Below are 19,302 nucleotides of genomic sequence, written 5' to 3' on the forward strand. Positions count from 1 at the left end.
GACAAAAGGTGCATTCACCAGTGCTGCTTACAGACTATGTAGCTCTAAGAAATAGAACTCACATGATCAGAACTACACATTCAAGTGTTGGTTTATTTTTTGAAAATGATAGGCATACAAAACAATTAAAAGGACATGGTCTCAGCATGCATAAAGTGCTTGGAGTTTTGCTCCAACATACAGTGTCAACGAACCCGTTGCGTGAACAAGATATAGGAGTTCAGCATTTACTTTAGCATGCATTGTGAAAAGTAATTGATTCCAATTCAAGTGGGGCTTATGAATGATTACTTTAAGTGATTTAATCGTCGCACCTAAAATTGGTAAATGTCCTACCAGCATCCTAATCCACAGCAAAAACCGCATAATGGCAGTTGAGATTTGTCTAAGATTTCAAAATACAGTGGACAAAACATGCTCTTTCCATGACAGACTGACCAGGTGAAAGCAATGATCACTTGATGAAACTTGTTAAATCCACTCCAATCAATTTAGATGAAGGCAGTATTTTTAAACATTGAGACATGGATTGTATGTGTGTGCCATTCAGAGGGTGAATGGGAAAAACAATAACAGGGTATGGTAGGTGCCAGATGCACTGGTTTGAGGGTCAAGAATTGCAACGCTGCTGGGTTTCACACAACAAAAATGTGTAAGTAAAATGGTCCACCACCCAAATCGACAACTGTGGGAAGCATTGGCGTCAACATGGGCCGGCATCCGTGTGGAACGCTTGACACCTTGTAGAGTCCATGCCCTGACGAATTGAAGCTGTTCCGAGCACAACTCAATATTAGGAAGGTGTTCCTAAAGTTTTGGACATTCCGTGTATATGAACACTAGCTTCTGGAAGAAAGGATTCGGTCTCCACTATAACCAACAGCATTTGACAAACTCCACAACAAAAAGTAACATTTACCATAGGCAGTAAAGACATCAAAACTTTAGTATAAACAGTAGTTTCAGGAGAATGGGTTGAGTAATTCCTCTAGTTTCTGTCTCAGTTGGTACAGTACTACAACGAACATCAGAGCAGTGGACCCTTAGGATCCAGCTCTAGCTTAAGGTTACGCCATTATGAGCATCACATCTGCGCCTTTCAAATTTAGGTCAAGCTGATCTCCGATGATTCTTTGGCTTCGATCACCTTGAAAACGCCAACCTTCTGTTTGGAGCTCCTCTTGGCCTTGTCTGGAAAGAGACAAACTGGTTACATTACACACAATACAACAGAGGCCAAACAAAAGCAAGGTTTCATCAGGTGACCATGTTACGGGGAGAGGCACTGGTGCTCTGCAGTGGTAAAGCATCCTGACAAAGGCCGAGGACTTTAGTATATTGTGACGCAGGTATGATCAACACCATTCATGATAACAGTAGTTGTGAATTGAATAGAACCCACAGCTTAACTCACCCAGAAGGTCACTGCGGTCCAGCAGAGCCTCCAGGTCCTTGTCACTAATGACCTTCCCCTTGGTGCTTTTCACTTCCCTGAAAAAGACAAGAAACAATCATTAGATAACCATAGACTTCTGACCAACCTAATATAAAATATTTCTGAGTTTCATAATGAAAATACAATATGAAAATTGATCAAGGGGGTTGGGAAATAACACAAAAAAAACGAGTACTTCTCGTAATCTCTGGTGTTGAGAAGATCCATCAACTCAGACACGTCGACGCAGCTCTTGGTCTGTTTGAGCTCAGCCTTTCCTCCTTTGAATTTTTCTAATAAAAATAAATAAACGGTACAGTCAGTCTGAATTTAGAGAATTAAATTGTCACATTAATTCCAAGAATTCTATTAAATATTATCCCCAACAATTCCCTCAAGCTGATCATGTCACTGTTCAGACAGCCTAGCTATACAGGAAATCTAGTTTTGATAGTGCATTAGTAAAATTGTCTCAAAGTCTAAACCGTTGGGGGGTTTCTACTGGGCTAATATATTGAATGGTTAAGATGGTCATACCATGGATAATTTAGTCATTTGATTGAGTTTTAGGTACACTTTATTTGATAAAATATTGAATTTGGCCTTTACTACTATAGCCCATAGAAGCACACTGCACACTCATAAATGTATCATAAGGAATACGGTTTTAAAGTGTCTGTCCTATATCTAGGAGATAAGGATTTTTTATTTTTTTAAAACAGATTTACAAAATTTTATCAAAATTTAAAACCTAATTTTTGTTGGCAAAAAATAACCTACATTCATTTGTATGGATTACCTTCAAACAAGTCCTGTGACACTTGTGGGGGATTGTACAGCAAAACAGAGAACACCATCGTGTTTGTGAGAGTCATCTTACCAGAGTGGACAGTTTGTAGGGCAAACCATTCAGACATTTGGGAAAAAAAAATACTGATTTTCAGGATGTCTCACGGTCTGGCAAACGCAGGCCATGCAATAAAACTGTTCTCTATCTAAAACGTACGGATTTTGATGGGGATGTTTTGTATTATGTCACTTAAATAGACACGGGTGAATTCAAGAATTGAATTGGAATTTCAAATGAACACCAGACAGGAGTTCAAATACCACTTCAAATATCTCAATTACTTTCAAAGTAAGTATTCAGATATATTTTATTTGAGAAGACAAGACAAGTAGTTGAATATTTAAATATATTTGGAAATCCACTTGGAAAGGTTGTTTTTTTGTCCTGGATCAAAAAGGGGCTTAGGTGGTTGGCGTGGCAGGGAGCATGGTCGGCCATCTTGGCGGTATAGAGACATGTAAGTACATTCCCTGTAATTCTATACATTTCTCCATGGAGCCAAGATACAATTTATGACCCCACCCTCAGAGAGTGGGGCCACGGCCAGGAATCAGCCATTATTGGCGCGACCGTGGAGCAATTACAGATAAGTGCCTTGCTTTCACCTTGTCGGCTGGGGATTTGAACTACTGACTCAACGCTCTAACCGATAAGCTACCTGCCACAACCATGTTTCAAACTATTAGGAATGCATTTAAAATGTACTGAAAAAAAATATTTGAAACGCAACAACTTAATTGATTTTACATAAGAGGAAATCAGTTTAAATAAATAAATTAGGCCCTAATCTATGGACTTCAAATGACTGGGAATACAGATCTGCATCTGTTGGTCAGATAAATTAGAGAATCCTCACAATGGGCCTCAGGATCTCGTCACAGTATTTTTGTACGTTCAAATTGCCATCGATAAAATACAAATTGGGTTTGTTGTCCGTAGCTTATGCCTGCCCATACCCCCACCATGGGACCATGGGGAACTCTGTTCACAATGTCGACATCAGCAAATTGCTCGCTCACACGACGCCATACAAGTGGTCTGTGGTTGTGAGGCCGTTTGGACATACTGCCAATTTCTCTAAAACGACTTCGGAGGCAGCTTATGAAAATAACATTACTTTATTCCAGTTCATGACACATGGGACCAACACTTTACATGTTGCGTTTATATTTCTGTTCAGTGTAAATATTTGATAAAAATACATGTTATGCGCCGTGAATATACGACACTCAAATACACATGCAATTGAATCCAGGTCTGGAACACACGCGCCACAATAGTTTTCTATTCGGACATACTTAGCAGCTCTTCCATGCACCTTCTATTCAGGTGGGTTTCACATTTACCTCAATGTAATCATAGTTTCGATGTGTCCTGGATGTGAGAGGAGTGGTACTCTACTCACTCTTGTGAATGACCATCTTCTCCAGCTTCCTCTTGGCTGACGCTCTCTCCAGGATCTTCTGGTCAATGGTATTGGCAGTGACCAGTCGGTACACCACCACGGGTTTTGTCTGTCCGATACGGTGGCATCTGTCCTGGGCCTGCAGGTCAGCCTGAGGGTTCTGACAGAAGAAGAGTCCATTAATAATCGGTGTGGCTCTAGAAAAATCAGTACCAGACATGTAGCAGTAAGCAACAGTTAAGCTCAACCTGAGGGCATGAGTTCTACACCTACCCAGTCACTGTCAAAGATGATGACCGTGTCAGCAGCAGTCAGGTTGATGCCCAGGCCACCTGCTCTGGTGCTCAGTAGGAAGAGAAACACCTCTGGGTCAGAAGAGAACTTTGTCATCTGCAACAACAAAAAAATATGATGGAAGGATAAGCTCACAGCACAAGAAATAGTGAGGGAGAAAGACTGCTACATGATTATAAGTAGAGCTGCATGATATGGGCAAATGCAAATTGAGCAAACATTAGGATTTATTTGCAATATTATTCTAACTCGATGGTTTGAATATAGTGGGCAACTCGAATAGTGTTGTTAGCATGACGAGTGAAAAAGCCAGGTAGGAGTGTGGATCAGAAAACCAGTCATCTAGTGCGACCATTTTTGCCTCATGCAGTGCGACGACGTCTCCTTAGCAAAGAGTTGATTGGGTTTTGATTGTGGCCTGTGGAATGTTATCCCTCTCCTCTTCAATGGATGTGCGAAGTTGCTGGATATTGGCGGGAACTGGAACACACTGTCGTACACGTCGATCCAGAGGATCCCAAACAGGCTGAATGGGTGACATGTCTGGTGAGTATGCAGGCAATGGAAGAACTGGGATATTTACAGCTTCCAGGAATTGTATACAGATCCTGCCGTGCATTATCATGCTGAAACATGAGGTGATGGCGGCGGATGAATGGCACGACAATGGGCCTCAAGATCTCATCAAATTCAAATTGCCATCGATAACATGCAATTGTGTTCGTAGCCTACAGTGGGGCAAAAAAGTATTTAGTCAGCCACCAATTGCGCAAGTTCTCCCACTTAAAAAGGTGAGGCCTGTAATTTATCTATGACAGACATAAGAAAAATCCAGAAAATCACATTGTAGGATTTTTAATGAATTTATTTGCAAATTATGGTGGAAAATAAGTATTTGGTCAATAACAAAAGTTTATCAATACTTTGTTAGATACCCTTTGTTGGCAATGACAGAGGTCAAACGTTTTCTGTACGTCTTCACAAGGTTTTCACACTGTTGCTGGTATTTTGGCCCATTCCTCCATGCAGATCTCTTCTAGAGCAGTGATGTTTTGGGGCTGTTGCTGGGCAACAGACTTTCAACTCCCTCCAAAGATTTTCTATGGGGTTGAGATCTGGAGACTGGCTAGGCCACTCCAGGACCTTTAAATGCTTCTTACGAAGTCACTCCTTCGCTGCCCGGGCGGTGTGTTTGGGATCACTGTCATGCTGAAAGACCCAGCCACATTTCATCATCAATGCCCTTGCTGATGGGAGGTTTTCACTCAAAATCTCACGATACATGGCCCATTCATTCTTTCCTTTACACGGATCAGTCGTCCTGGTCCCTTTGCAGAAAAACAGCCCCAAAGCATGATGTTTCCACCCCCATTCTTCACAGTAGGTATCCTTTGTCCTCCAAACACAACGAGTTGAGTTTTTACCAAAAAGTTATATTTTGGTTTCATCTGACATTCTCCCAATCTTCTTCTGGATCATCCAAATGCGCTCTAGCAAACTTCAGACGGGCCTGGACATGTACTGGCTTAAGCAGGGGGACACGTCTGGCACCGAAGGATTTAAGTCCCTGTCGGCGTAGTGTGTTACTGATGGTAGGCTTTGTTACTTTGGTCCCAGCTCTCTGCAGGTCATTCACTAGGTCCCCCCGTGTGGTTCTGGGATTTTTGCTCACTGTTCTTGTGATCATTTTGACCCCACGTGTAGAGATCTTGCGTGGAGCCCCAGATCGAGGGAGATTATCAGTGGTCTTGTACGTCTTCCATTTCCTAATAAATGCTCCCACAGTTCATTTCTTCAAACCAAGCTGCTTACCTATTGCAGATTCAGTCTTCCCAGCCTGGTGCAGGTCTACAATTTTGTTTCTGATGTCCTTTGACAGCTCTTTGGTCTTGGCCATAGTAGAGTTTGGAGTGTGACTGTTTGAGATTGTGGACAGGTGTCTTTTATACTGATAACAAGTTCAAAACAGGTGCCATTAATACAGGTAACAAGTGGAGGACAGAGGAGCCTCTTAAAGAAGTAGTTACAGGTCTGTGAGAGCCAGAAACCTTGCTTGTTTGTAGGTGACCAAATACTTATTTTCCACCATCATTTGCAAATAAATTCATAAAAAATTCCTACAATGTGATTTTCTGGATTTTTTCCTTCTCATTTTGTCTGTCATAGTTTAAGTGTACCTATGATGAAAATGACAGGCCTCTCATCTTTTTAAGTGGGAGAACTTGCACTTGAACTTTTTTGCCCCACTGTATGTCTGCCCATACCATAACCCCACCACTACCATTGGGCACTCTTCACAACATTGACATCAGCAAATCGCTCACCCACACAACATACAGTTGAAACCGGGATTCATCTGTGAAAAGCACACGTCAGCATGCCAGTGGCCATCGAAGGTGAGCATTGTCTACTGAAGATGTTACAACGCCGAACTGCACTTGGGTCAAAACCCTGGTGAGGCCGACGAGCACGCAGATGAGGTTCCCCGAGATGGTTTCTGACATTTTGTGAATAAATGATTTGGTTGTGCAAGGCCACAGTTTCATCAGTTGTCCGGGTGGCTGGTCTCAGACCATCGAGCAGGTGAAAATGCCGGATGAGGTGGTCCTGGGCTGTCGAGGTTACACATGGTCTGTGGTTGAGGCCGGATGGACCTACTGCGAAATTCTTTAAAACAACGCTTGAAGGGGCTTATACTGTTCAGAGAACTGAACAGTATATTCTCTGGCAACAACTCTGGTAGACATTCCTGCAGTCAGCATGTCAATTGCACACTCCCTCAACTTCAGACATCTGTGGCATTGTTGTGTGACAGCTGCACATTTTAGAGGGGCCTTTTATTGCCCCCAGCACAAGGTGCACCTGTGTAATGATCATACTGTTAAATTGGCTTCTTGATATGCCACACCTGTCAGGTGGATGGATTATCTTGGCAAAGGTGAAATGCTCACTAACAGGGTTGTAAAAAGATTTGTACACAATTTGAGAGAAATAATTTGGACAATTTCTGGGATCTTTTATTTCAGCTCATGAATTCAACACTTCACATGACGCGTTTATATGTTTTGTTCCGTCTAGATATGACATCAATCATAAGGTAAAGAAAAATATAACATTCATGCTTCACCTATTCCTCTGACATACCGTTGCACAAACAATATGCTGATGTAGTCCTACAGCACCATAAGCCTGACAACTCATTACATTCTCCCGCTGCTCTGTCTTTCGCTACATACTTTGGCCATCATTGAAGTAGTTTGTGGTGACGAGGGGCATTGTACAAAAAATGAAGACATCAGCGACTGGGTCGCCTCTAATCAATCAGAGTATCAAAGCCAATAACGAATTTTCAACTGCCGCTTTACCTACCTGTGTTCAGGCTCAACCCATCGGTCGACCGATTATGATTTTTCAACGCCGATACCGATTATTGGAGGACCAAAAAAGGCAATAAAAAAAAAAAGGTATTTGTAATAATGACAATTACAACAATACTGAATTAACACTTATTTTAACTTAATATAATACATCAATAAAAATCAATGTATCCTCAAGTAGATAATGAAACGTTCAATTTGGTTTAAATAATGCAAAAACAAAGTGTTGGAGAAGAACGTAAAAGTGCAATATGTGCTATGTAGAAAGCTAACGTTTAAGTTCCTTGCTCAGAACATGAGAACACATGAAAGCTGGTGGTTCCTTTTACATGAGTCTTCAATATTCCCAGGTAAGAAGTTTTAGGTTGCAGTTATTATAGGACTATTTCCCTCTATACCATCTGTATTTCATTAACCTTTGACTATTGGATGTTCTTATAGGCACTTTAGTATTGCCAGTGTAACAGTATAGCTTCCGTCTCTCTCCTCGCTCCTCCTTGGGCTCACACCAGCAACACAACGACAACAGCCGCCACATCGAAGCAGCATTACCCATGCAGAGCAAGGGAAACAACCACCACAAGGCTCAGAGCGAGTGAAGTTTGAAACTCTATTAGCGCGCGCTAACTAGCCAGCCATTTCACTTTGGTCACACCAGCCTCATCTCGGGAGTTGATAGGTTTGAAGTCATAAACAGCGCAATGCTTGATGCACAACGAAGAGCTGCTGGCAAAACGCACGAAAGTGCTGTTTGAATTCATGTTTACACGCCTGCTTCTGCCTACCACCGCGCAAATCAGATACTTAGATACTTGTATGCTCAGTCAAATTATATGCAACACAGGACACGCTAGACAATATCTAGTACTATCAACCATGTGTAGTCAACTAGTGATTATGATTGATTGTTTTTTATAAGATAAGTTTAATGCTAGCTAGCAACTTACCTTGGCTTACTGCATTTGCGTAACAGGCAGGCTCCTTGTGGAGTGCAACGAGAGGCAGGTCATTATTGCATTGGACTAGTTAACTGTAAGGTTGCAAGATTTGATCCCCCGAGCTGACAAGGTGAAAATCTGTCGTTCTGCCCCTGAACGAGGCAGTTAACCCACCGTTCCTAGGCAGTCATTAAAAATAAGAATGTGTTAACTGACTAGCCTAGTTAAAGATTAAATAAAGTTAATTTTTTAATTTTTTTAAATAAATAAAAATAGCAAATCGGCGCCCAAAAATACCGATTTCCGATTGTTATGAAAACTTGAAATCGGCCCTTCCGATTAATCGGTCGACCTCTAGTCTGGGTAGCCAGGTAAACCACAACAGTGGTATCAGACTGTACTAGCTAGCTACGTTTGCGCTGGCTCAATGCCTTTAGCTAACTAGCGATTAGCTGCTAACACAGATTATTTTGGCCCCAACCTGCTTAGACTAACTAGCTGTTTGCAGTGAGTTCTATACACAAAGTAATAGCAGAATTATAAAAAAAAAATGTGGATTTATATTAAGATGCAAAGTGGAAAGCAGCATCTTTGTCATTAAGATTTTGTTTTTCGTTGACCATGAGCGAACTTGGAAGGAACATCAAGTGGGTAAGGCGAGCAACTGCGCTCCTTGAGTGACGGGCCGGGGCTTGGTGTGCGCGTGCAGCGGGAGAGACGGCTCAAGTAGCAAACTATAAAATCGGACGTTAAACACCATGGAGAGGAGCTTCAAAATATTGCAGACATTTACAATTTAAACATTGCACATGTCAATATCAAAATTATATTAATCGTGCAGTCCTAATTATAAAGTGCTTTATGACTGCTTTAAGGAGGATAATTCCATTGTGGGGAGTAGACCATGCCACTACTCACGTTCTCTTCTCTGTCGGGATAGGCCATGCTCCCATCCAGTCGGCTGTATTGGTAACCCCGCAGGTAGCAGTAGTCCATTAGGATATCCAAGATGGACGTCATCTGGCTGAAAATCAGCACCTGTCAACAAGGTACACAACAGGTCAGAAGTGGTCACAAACATCTTACAATAAATACATATTCATGGTCAAGTAAAATTTGGGGGGATTAAAAATCAATCACTTGACCGAGGACATTAAGTATAACAACTGAATTTGGACAGTTACCTTGTGTCCCCTCTTCTTCAGCTCTGGCAGCATTCTGTCTAGAATGAGGAATTTCCCTGAGGTCTGGACCAGTTGCTCATCAATCTGCAATGGAAAGAGAGTCAAAGGGTGAAACAAGATCATGCATTTACACGAGCTACACCAACTGGCAGTCTAACTCCCTATACACTGACAAAGCCTCTACTTAGCAGTGCTGAGAGAAGTCATGAATGCACCCACAACATTCAATGGCCATGTCATTTCTACATAATTTGGTCACAGCCATTTCAATCCCGCAGGGCCTTTACCTTGAACTCCTGAGTGGCCGGGTCCAGTGGGTACTCTATGAGATAGGGGTGGTTACAGCACCTCTTCAGCAGCATGAGGATGTTCTGCAGTTTCAGGTTGATTTGGGAGTCCAGGGGCATCTGCACGTCCACAACCGGGGCGGGGCTGAAGAGGACCGGGACAGGCAACGAGTTAGTGAGTTGCCCCAGCAGAGGTCTCACGTGCAACTATCAACTGCAAGGCTTTAGTTCATTTATTTTAAAAAAGGGAGCACACATTAAAATGTTTAACATTCACAGAAAAAAATGAATTGGTACAATCATGTAGTTTGTCTTCATGGACACGTGTGTTTCCGATGTATCAAGTTATAACAGAAAAGATAGACTTGATAAACTATCATTGGTATGACCAGTGCACCCCCTAGTGAGTAAAGGCACAAGCATAAAAATAGAATCATCCCATTTCTATGGGCACCGCAGTGTTTGAGTCACACAGAACACTAGAAGATATTCTGACCTCTGCTCAGCCTCCTTCTGAACCCTCTCCAAGTATTTCTCCAGGTCGTAGGGCGTGTCACCATCAGTCTCTTTGTAGTCCACAGGCCTCCTGGTCCTGCGCTTAGGCCTGCCGTCGGTCGTCAGCACCACTGGAGCCTCCACCTGACACGTCAAAGTCTATTAGAAAGCTCCTTCAAACAAAGTCTGGCCTCTGAAAAGTTGGTAATACATAAATTTGCCATTCTATATAACAGCGTAGCAGTGAATTGAGGGCCTTACCTTCACCTGGCCCAGCACTTTGGCGATGGTCTTGTTCACCACAGCAGTGTAAAAAGACTCCTGTTTGACAGTGAGTGGGGCGTACACAACAATCTCCTTTTTGGGCGGCACCTCCAACGTCACATCAGACTTCAGTCTTCTCAGCAGGAATGGAGTCAGAATCTGGAGATGAAAGGTTTATAGACTACCTACAGGTTTAACCATTTGATCTTTCCCAGTGTATTGCAGAGCTAGTCAGTCAGAGGGCTTACCTGGTGGAGCATATGCAGGATGTTCTGCTCTCGTTCGTTAGCCACAACATTCTTTGCATCCGAACCAATGGTGTCGATGTCAAACCACGACTCAAAGCTGTAGAGATAGGTGAAGCGCAATTACACTTTTTTTAACAAGACAAAATAAAACATTCCATATAGTCCCATTCCAACAGTAGAAAAAGACAAGACCCCTACCTCTTGAGGTCGTCAAACACCTCAGGCAGAAGGAAGTTGAGCAGTGACCACAGCTCAGCTAGATTGTTCTGCAGTGGTGTGCCCGTCAGGAGCAGCTTATTGTCCGTGGGCAGCATCTTCAATTCCCTCACCAGTCGGCAGTTCAGGTTCTTGATCCTGTGGCCCTCATCCACAATCAGGTACTTCCAGTGGAAGCGCTGGGGAGGAAAAGCAAGGGGGTTATCAGTGAGAGGCTGAATGGGTTAAATAGGTGGCACAACTTGTAGTACGCATGCATAACTCAACTTTTACGCAAATTTACCTTTGATATCAATGCATTATTTGCACGAAAAGGAAAGTTATGCTCATGCCTTTCAAAAGATAAGAGCTCAGTATCGTAAGTTCCAACCAACATCTACATCAGAATACCAAGTACAGAAAAAGAACATGTAACTTCTACAGCCTACATAGAATGATAGGAGTAGGCGAGTTGGGCCTACCTGCAGAAACTTCCTGTCTATCATGGCAATCTCAAAGGAGGTGACCACCACAGGTAACATGTTGTGAGGTCCCTGGGGCTTACGAATCTGCTTTAACAACGCCATCCTATCCTTAGCAGGTCCATGGTACAGCTGCACTGACACCTTACAACACAAGATGAACAAAGACAATTTAACAGTGAATTCCGTAATTGGCATTGGTGATACAATTTTCACATCATGTGTATCAATAGCACAACTTCTGTAATACCTGGAATGCTTATTTTTAGCAAGGAGTGTTTTTTTGTACCTCTGGAGTGAAGCGCTTGAACTCATTGATCCAGTTGGGCAGAGTGGACAGGGGGGCCACTACCAGGAAGGGACCCATCACCTTTCTCTCCAACATCATGGCCACGTGGGCGATGCACTGGATTGTCTTCCCCAGACCCATCTCATCTGCCAGGATCCCATTGATACCATTCTCCCACAACATCTGGAGAAAACAAAATACAAACACACCAAGGATATGAAATACTGCATCTGTGATCAAACAAAGAAAATGTGCATAACGAACAGTCCACACTCACCCTGAGCCACTCCACACCCTCTATTTGGTAAGACCTCATGACTCCCCCAGTGAAGAGCAAGGGCTGCTGGGCGGGCACAGCCTGCCCGTTCACCTTCCTGTCTGGGTCCAGTAGATGCTTGGCATTGTCTCTCACAGTCTCCGACAGACGGCCCTTGATGTCAGCATTGGAGTCACTCATCTTTTCGATGTCCTCTGCTTCTAGCTTCTTCATCCCAGGGACCTCCTGTTATTCATGTAGACATATATTGACATTTGGAGGTACGGTACATCTAAAACACCCTCCAAGTTCTTGACTCTAAGAGTAAATCAGTCCAAAAATGTCCCTTGCAGTGAATAAACAAAAGTCCTTTACCTCTTCCTCCACTTTACATTTCTTGGCCTTGGACATAATTTCCTGAAACAAAAACATGGCCAAAAAATAACATGTTAAAAAATGTCAAATAGAGTGAAATAGGCCTTGATTTATATGTTGAGAGACACAGTTTACCTCTTTAGACATGACATCAGCAATTTTATAGTCTTCCTCCCTCTTCCTTTTATTTTTTTCAACTGAAAAAACAAAGAAACTTAAGTCGGAAATTGACACTATAGACTGTTTCCACATCAACTATAGAGGGGAACTCAATTGTCATGGATGCAAAGTAACGGAACACAAGCGCTACATACCTCTCCCAGCCTTTCTACCAATGCTCTGTGACAGAAAAGTTAATATGGTTAGTGATTAAGGACCTGCAGGCAGTAATTGTAACTGAAACAAACAAAAAATGACAACGTAAAACTCACTCACCTTCTCTACCTTCTTTTCCAGTTTTTCTTTCTTCAGCATTTCCTGAGTTTACAGGGAAAACACAGTTAGACAATGGCTTTTCAAAGACTCCTCACACTCGTTGGGTAGATTTGACCATTGCCTTTTTGCATTTCCATGCATTTTCTGACCATCAAACATAAGTGAGAAAGCATTTAGGGATAGCTAGAGCAGAGTTCTACATGACCGCAGAGGGGGACTGGGAAGATCAGGGCTAAGGAGCCACGGTACATTACTGTGGTCATTTGCTCACCCATCACACATGAGCTGTGACAGGATACGTAGTTGTACAATATGCTGTGCAAGGGCTACTTCTAATGTTCATATCCTTTGCACTGGTATTGGACTTACCTCCTGCTGCTGCTGTTCCATCTTCGTAAGGAGGAATTTGGAATATATGTTACTTTTCTCCAGCAAGTGTTGCAGTCTCTTGAAGCGAATGTCATGAGTTTCCTTCCTCTGAGCTTCTCGAGCCTAGTAAAAAAAAACACATGCCAATGTTGGGCATTAACATCCACACTTGCCAAACAAGATCAATACAGTTTACAAATATGTTCAAACATTTTTTTGAACAAAGAAACCTTTTTCATAATCTCCTCTTCTTTTTTCTCTCCTTTCTCCACCAACTGCATCTCCTCCTCCTCCATCTCTTTTGTGATGACAACTTCAGACACCGCATTTTCAGCTTTCACACTTGCAGCTGCTGAGAACAAGTGGTGATATGGTTATGATATGGTTCATTTACATGAAGGGGAGAATTCTCAATTAGCTAGCAACTTCTAATTATAGATAGTACATGCCATTTAGCCACCTCTGGCCAATTAATGCGTTAACTAACTTTACTTACAATTTCCAGGCAAAGTCTCCTCCATAGCCGTACCCAGCGGTTCTTCAGATTCGTTAGGCTTCGGACAATGAGGAGACACGCTTCGGGTTTCTTCCTTTACACTGCGTTGGGAGTGAATATTCAATGAATAAGAGTGTGATAAATAGCCTTGCCTGTGTTAACTGTATGGCAAGTTAACAGTTCAGCTAGCTAGCCTTGAAGCTATGAAACACCACACTAATGTTATTAACATTACGCTCGGGCAATTGCTTCGTCCCGCGACTAACCATTGCAGGCGGCTCATTTTGGAAGCCAAGCATCCTTGATCAACCAAATCTAAAATATTCAGTTTCACCAAGATAACATTTCCAAACAAGAGGCATATCCAATAGCTCTAGGAACAATACTTAACTTCTTTGGGGTAGGGGGCAGTATTGGGAATTTTGGATGAAAAGCGAGCCCAAATTAAGCTGCCTGCTACTCAACCATAAAAGCTAGAATATGCATATAATTAGTACATTTGGATAGAAAACACTGAAGTTTAAAACTGTTTGAATGATGTCTGAGTATAACAGAACTCCTGGCAGGCAAAAACCTGAGAAGAAATCCATCCAGGAAGTGGGAAAACTGAGGTTTGTAGTTTGAACTCAGCCCCTAGTGGGATATTGGTCATTATGCACTTCCCACGGCTTCCACTAGATGTCAACAGTCTTTAGAAACTTGTTTGATGCTTCTACTCTAAAGGAGGGGCTCATAAGAGCTCTTTGAGCACGTGGTTTGGCAGAGTGCCACAAGCTCAGTCTCGCGCGCTCACCTAAAAAGGTAGCTACGCTCCACTTCATTTCTGAAGACAAAGGAATTGTCCGGTTGGAACATTATTGAAGATTGATTCTATACATCATTTGACGTGTTTCTACTAACTGTAACGGAGCTTTTTTGACTTTGTCTGAAAATAGTGAACGCACTTTATCAATGTGAATTACTGGACTGAACGCACTAACAAAAGGAGCTATTTTGACATAAATGATGGACATCATCGAACAAAACAAACATTTGTGGAACTTGGATTCCTGGGAGTGCATTCTGATGAAGATCAAAGGTAAGTGACTATTTATAATGCTATTCTGACTAATGCTGAGTCCACAACATGGAGGATATATGTATGGGCTCAGAGCTCTACTCAGATTATAGCATGGTGTGCTTTTTCGGTAAAGATTTTTTTAAATCTGACACAGCGGTTGCATTAAGGAGAAGTGGATCTAAAATTCCATGCATAACACTTGTATCTTTTATCAATGTTTATTATGAGTATTTCTGTACAATTGATGTGGCTCTCTACAAAATTACCAGATGTATTGGAACTACCAATACGCGCCAATGTAAACTCCGATTTTTGGATATAAATATGAACTTTACAGAACAAAACATACATGTATTGTGTAACATGAAGTCCTAGGAGTGTCATCCAATGAAGATCAAAGGTTAGTGATCATTTTTTTCTATATTTCTGCTTTTTGTAACTCCTCTCTTTGGTTGGAAAATGGCTGAATGCTTTGTGACTAGTTGCTGACCTAACATAATGATATGTTGTTCTTTCGCCGAAAAGCGTCTTTGAAATCGGACACTGTGGTTGGATTAACGAGAAGTTTATCTATAGAATGGTGTAAAATACTTCTGTTTGAGGAATTTTAATTAGGCGTCTTGCAGTTTCTCTGGCTGTGGAGAGGTGGGACGCTCACGTCCCGAACGGTCCCAGAGGTTAACGTTACGATTTGACGTCTTGAATGTGTCCTTCACTATCAAATAAGTGTTTTTCTTTTTTTAAAACACGTTATCCAGGGTCTCCCATTTTCCGTATGTAGAAAATCGACGGTCACGTACGTAACCACAGTTATGTGAGTTATATGGATCACTCCAATATACTCCGCGGCAGAGTGATACATCCGAGGTGAGAATTTACAGATTGATCAATATAGCTCACATAACCATGGTTACATATGTAACCTTTGTTAGGTTTCACTATATTGGATCACTCCAATATATTGGTATACCCATACCAGATTAGTCAGTGCTAGATAGAGGTACCTGGCCAGCCAGCGGCAAAGTCCCAGCGCGGGACCGAGACAGGGGCCGTCAATGTGGAAGGGGGGTCCCGGCACAATCCCCGGAAAGGGAGGCGACACCCTTGGCCTGTCCATCCACCCCGCATGGCAGGCTGATATAGCAGCCAAATACAGCAGCCAAATACCATCTCAGTGTAGAGGCTGTCAAACACTCATCCAAGCGAGACTGCAGGTATTGGAGAACATGCAGACCCCAAGTCATGCGGGGTGCAGTATGGTGTTCATTACAGAGCTTCTGCTCTTTTCTGTCCATAAGAAACAATTGGATTGGTGGAAGAGGCAGGGCAGGCCAGGAGCAAGGAAGGAGGGTGTGGTCAGGCAAGGCATCCCGAGGCTAGATGCCCTAAGGTCTTTATCAGAACAGGCGTAGATTAGTTTCGCCCTTTTCTTTTCCAAACATTTTTAAAAAAGATAAAAAATAAATAATTGAAATTATAGCTCACAAGTGTGCAGGGGGAGAGGGGTGGGGGCACTAAGGAGTGCATCACCTCCTCATGCCTTTTGCACACATTGTATATAGACTGCCCATTTTTTTTCTACTGTGTTATTGACTTGTTAATTGCTTACTCCATGTGTAACTCTGTGTTGTCTGTTCACACTGCTATGCTTTATCTTGGCCAGGTCGCAGTTGCAAATGAGAACTTGTTCTCAACTAGCCTACCTGGTTAAATAAAGGTGAAATAAATAAAAAAATTAAAAAAATTCACATATATCTACACATTTTCATACACACACAATTGATTGTATTTTTTCCTTCTTTCCTCTTCTAGGTCAGTTTCAGCATTATGGACATTGGTGTATCTGTGGTCCATTTGGCCTGTTCCACCGCTTCCTTCAGTGATGGGTTGGGAGTGGCTCTGTTGATGAACTTCTGGCCAATGACTGACTGTCTATTGATGTCAGTCCAGATATGCTGTTAACGTAGTGATTGCTTATGTATCTTGGTAGTCTGTAAGCCATTTTTATTGCCATGTTTTGGACTAGCTGTAGCCGATTCATCTGCTGCGGTGAAGCTGTTATCCAGACTGGTAGGGCGTATTCAAAGAGGGATCGGATGCGTGTGTCACCGCCATGGGGTCTATATTTTTATAAGGGCGAACCCCAACCGTATACAGTAAATCGAAATCCTCACCTCCGAGCCCCGACCGAGTCTTTCCCTCCACCGCGGAGTGATCCAATACAGTGAAACAATCGTTTTTACCCTTACACTACTATGTGGTAGAATGGACTACAATTGCAGCCCACAAGCGGAAAATAGGAGAAACTGCTGTATACAAACGTGTTTTAAAACACTTATTTGATAGCGAAGGACACATTCAAAAGTATTCACATAGACACATAGAAGTATTCTTCTAGAGAAACTAAAATACATCTTGGCTGCAAACGTTATTTTGGTGAAACCGAATAGTTTAGATTTGGTTGATCAAAGGACGCCAGCCTACAGAAGCTTTTGCAACGAGCCATCGACATGTGTTACTACTTAACCTTATCTAGCTGCTTGGAACAACAATTAAAGCCTTGAAACAAACATAAGGACTTACCAACTCATATTGAAAAACTGCCAAACTAGATATGTAGTCAAATGTTTACTACTATTTCTCTGGGATATTTGTTTGAAGAACCCGTTAAAGCAAGTTACACAACATAAAGCATGCAGTAGTCTGTGTTGTATAATGAAGAAGGCGGAGCTTCAACATTTCCCGCCAAAGTGGATGCAACCAATGTAAAAGACAGGGGTGTCTGATATTTTGCTAAACCAAGTCTCTATATTTTTGGTTTGCAGAGCATCGAAAGAGAGAAGACTTGCTAGTATGATCATTACGAAAATCATATACACATTTTACTCACTACTTAACGGGTTAGAATTGCGATAAGACATCGCTTGATGAAACATGTACCCCTTCTTAGGATATCTAGATCCATTGCCTTAATATTTCCCGCAAAACTCTTGTGTTCATTCATTCGTCGACACAGTGGTGATTCGTTTTGCATGGCCTGGCCAGGCACCCAGTGTACATGTTAGACCATTCCATTGGTCCTTCAACGGAAATTGCAAAATGTTTCTACATAATATTCAGAATCTCCAGCACCGCCCCAACATCAAGATATGTGAAAATGGCACGTTTCTATGTTTTGTAGGGGGGGGGGGTGTAGAATATGATAACTATAATTTGTCACCAGAGTGGTTTGTTTACATAGCAGGTTAGGATAATTAACGTGGTTGGTTAGGTAAATTATCGTGGCAGGTTAGGAGAATGAGGTTATGGTTAGGGGTAGGCTTAGCTACAATGCTACAGTTGTTGATAAATTAGATAAAGAATGATGGCAGCAAACTCAACTGCATCCTTCAATGTGGCAGAAGGCTTGTTCATAACAAAACCCTTTGATATTGCCAACCACTTTAATAACTTTTTTGTTGACAAGATTAGAAAACTTAGCCATGACATGCAGCCGTCTTCATCGACCTGGCCAAGGCTTTCGACTCTGTCAAAATTTTCTAATGACTGCCTTACCTGGTTCACCAACTACTTTGCAGACAGAGTTCAGTGTGTCAAATCGGAGGGCATGTTGTCCGGTCCTCTGGCAGTCTCTATGAGGGTGCCACAGGGTTCAATTCTCGGGCCGACTCTTTTCTCTGTATATATCAATGATGTTGCTCTTGCTGCGGGCGATTCCCTGATCCACCTCTACGCAGACGACACCATTCTGTGTACTTCTGGCCCTTCCTTGGACACTGTGCTATCTAACCTCCAAACGAGCTTCAATGCCATACAACACTTCTTCCGTGGCCTCCAACTGCTCTTAAATGCTAGTAAAACCAAATACATGCTTTTCAACCGTTCGCTGCCTGCACTCGCACGCCCGACTAGCATCACCACCCTGGATGGTTCCGACCTAAAATATGTGGACATCTATAAGTACCTAGGTGTCTGACTAGACTGTAAACTCTCCTTCCAGACTCATATCAAACATCTCCAATCTAAAATCAAATCTAGAGTCGGCTTTCTATTCCGCAACAAAGCCTCCTTCACTCACGTCGCCAAACATACCCAAGTAAAACTGACTATCCTACCGATCCTCGACTTCGGCGATGTCATCTACAAAATAGCTTCCAATACTCTACTCAGCAAACTGGATGCAGTTTATCACAGTGCCATACGTTTTGTCACTAAAGCATCTTATTCCACCCACCATTGCGACCTGTATGCTTGAGTCGGCTGGCCCTCGCTACATATTCGTCGCCAGACCCACTGACTCCAGGTCATCTACAAGTCCATGCTAGGTAAAGCTCCGCCTTATCTCAGTTCACTGGTCATGATGGCAACACCCACCCGTAGCACGCGCTCCAGCAGGTGTATCTCACTGATCATCCCTAAAGCCAACACCTCATTTGGCCGCCTTTCGTTCCAGTTCTCTGCTGCCTGTGACTGGAACGAATTACAAAAATCGCTGAAGTTGGAGACTTTTATCTCCCTCACCAACTTCAAACATCTGCTATCTGAGCAGCTAACATAGTCCATCGGTA

At 42.4% G+C, this 19,302-nt stretch overlaps 1 protein-coding gene across 2 annotated transcripts; it reads right to left on the minus strand.

The window, feature by feature from the left end:
- Positions 1-66: 66 nt before the first annotated feature.
- Positions 67-17,453, minus strand: LOC115113270 (lymphocyte-specific helicase-like). Of its 2 annotated transcripts, none has more exons than XM_029640768.2 (23): positions 17,318-17,453; positions 13,675-13,775; positions 13,409-13,527; positions 13,179-13,301; positions 12,810-12,851; positions 12,689-12,713; positions 12,510-12,571; positions 12,375-12,416; positions 12,021-12,245; positions 11,744-11,926; positions 11,455-11,598; positions 10,976-11,172; positions 10,778-10,874; positions 10,527-10,688; positions 10,267-10,409; positions 9,771-9,915; positions 9,484-9,567; positions 9,218-9,337; positions 3,964-4,080; positions 3,691-3,850; positions 1,632-1,728; positions 1,415-1,491; positions 67-1,191 (listed from the first exon to the last, which is right to left on the minus strand). In XM_029640768.2, the coding sequence occupies exons 1-23, from the start codon at positions 17,323-17,325 to the stop codon at positions 1,106-1,108; spliced, it is 2,559 nt and encodes an 852-aa protein (XP_029496628.1). In that variant the 5' UTR covers positions 17,326-17,453; the 3' UTR covers positions 67-1,105. The 2 variants fall into 2 exon arrangements, with proteins under 2 accessions (XP_029496628.1, XP_029496627.1); XM_029640767.2 differs by having other exon boundaries at positions 13,409-13,530.
- Between the last annotated feature and the right edge of the window lie 1,849 nt (positions 17,454-19,302).

This window comes from Oncorhynchus nerka, linkage group LG28, assembly GCF_034236695.1.
Source record: "Oncorhynchus nerka isolate Pitt River linkage group LG28, Oner_Uvic_2.0, whole genome shotgun sequence".
Taxonomy (NCBI): Eukaryota; Metazoa; Chordata; class Actinopteri; order Salmoniformes; family Salmonidae; genus Oncorhynchus; species Oncorhynchus nerka.

Coding starts and splice junctions, on each gene's coding strand:
- LOC115113270 (XM_029640767.2), bottom strand. Junction 10,875..10,975: donor GTGTTTGACGACCTCAAGAG/GTAGGGGTCTTG, acceptor CTATCTCTACAG/CTTTGAGTCGTGGTTTGACA. Junction 3,851..3,963: donor TCATCTTTGACAGTGACTGG/GTAGGTGTAGAA, acceptor TTCTTCTGTCAG/AACCCTCAGGCTGACCTGCA.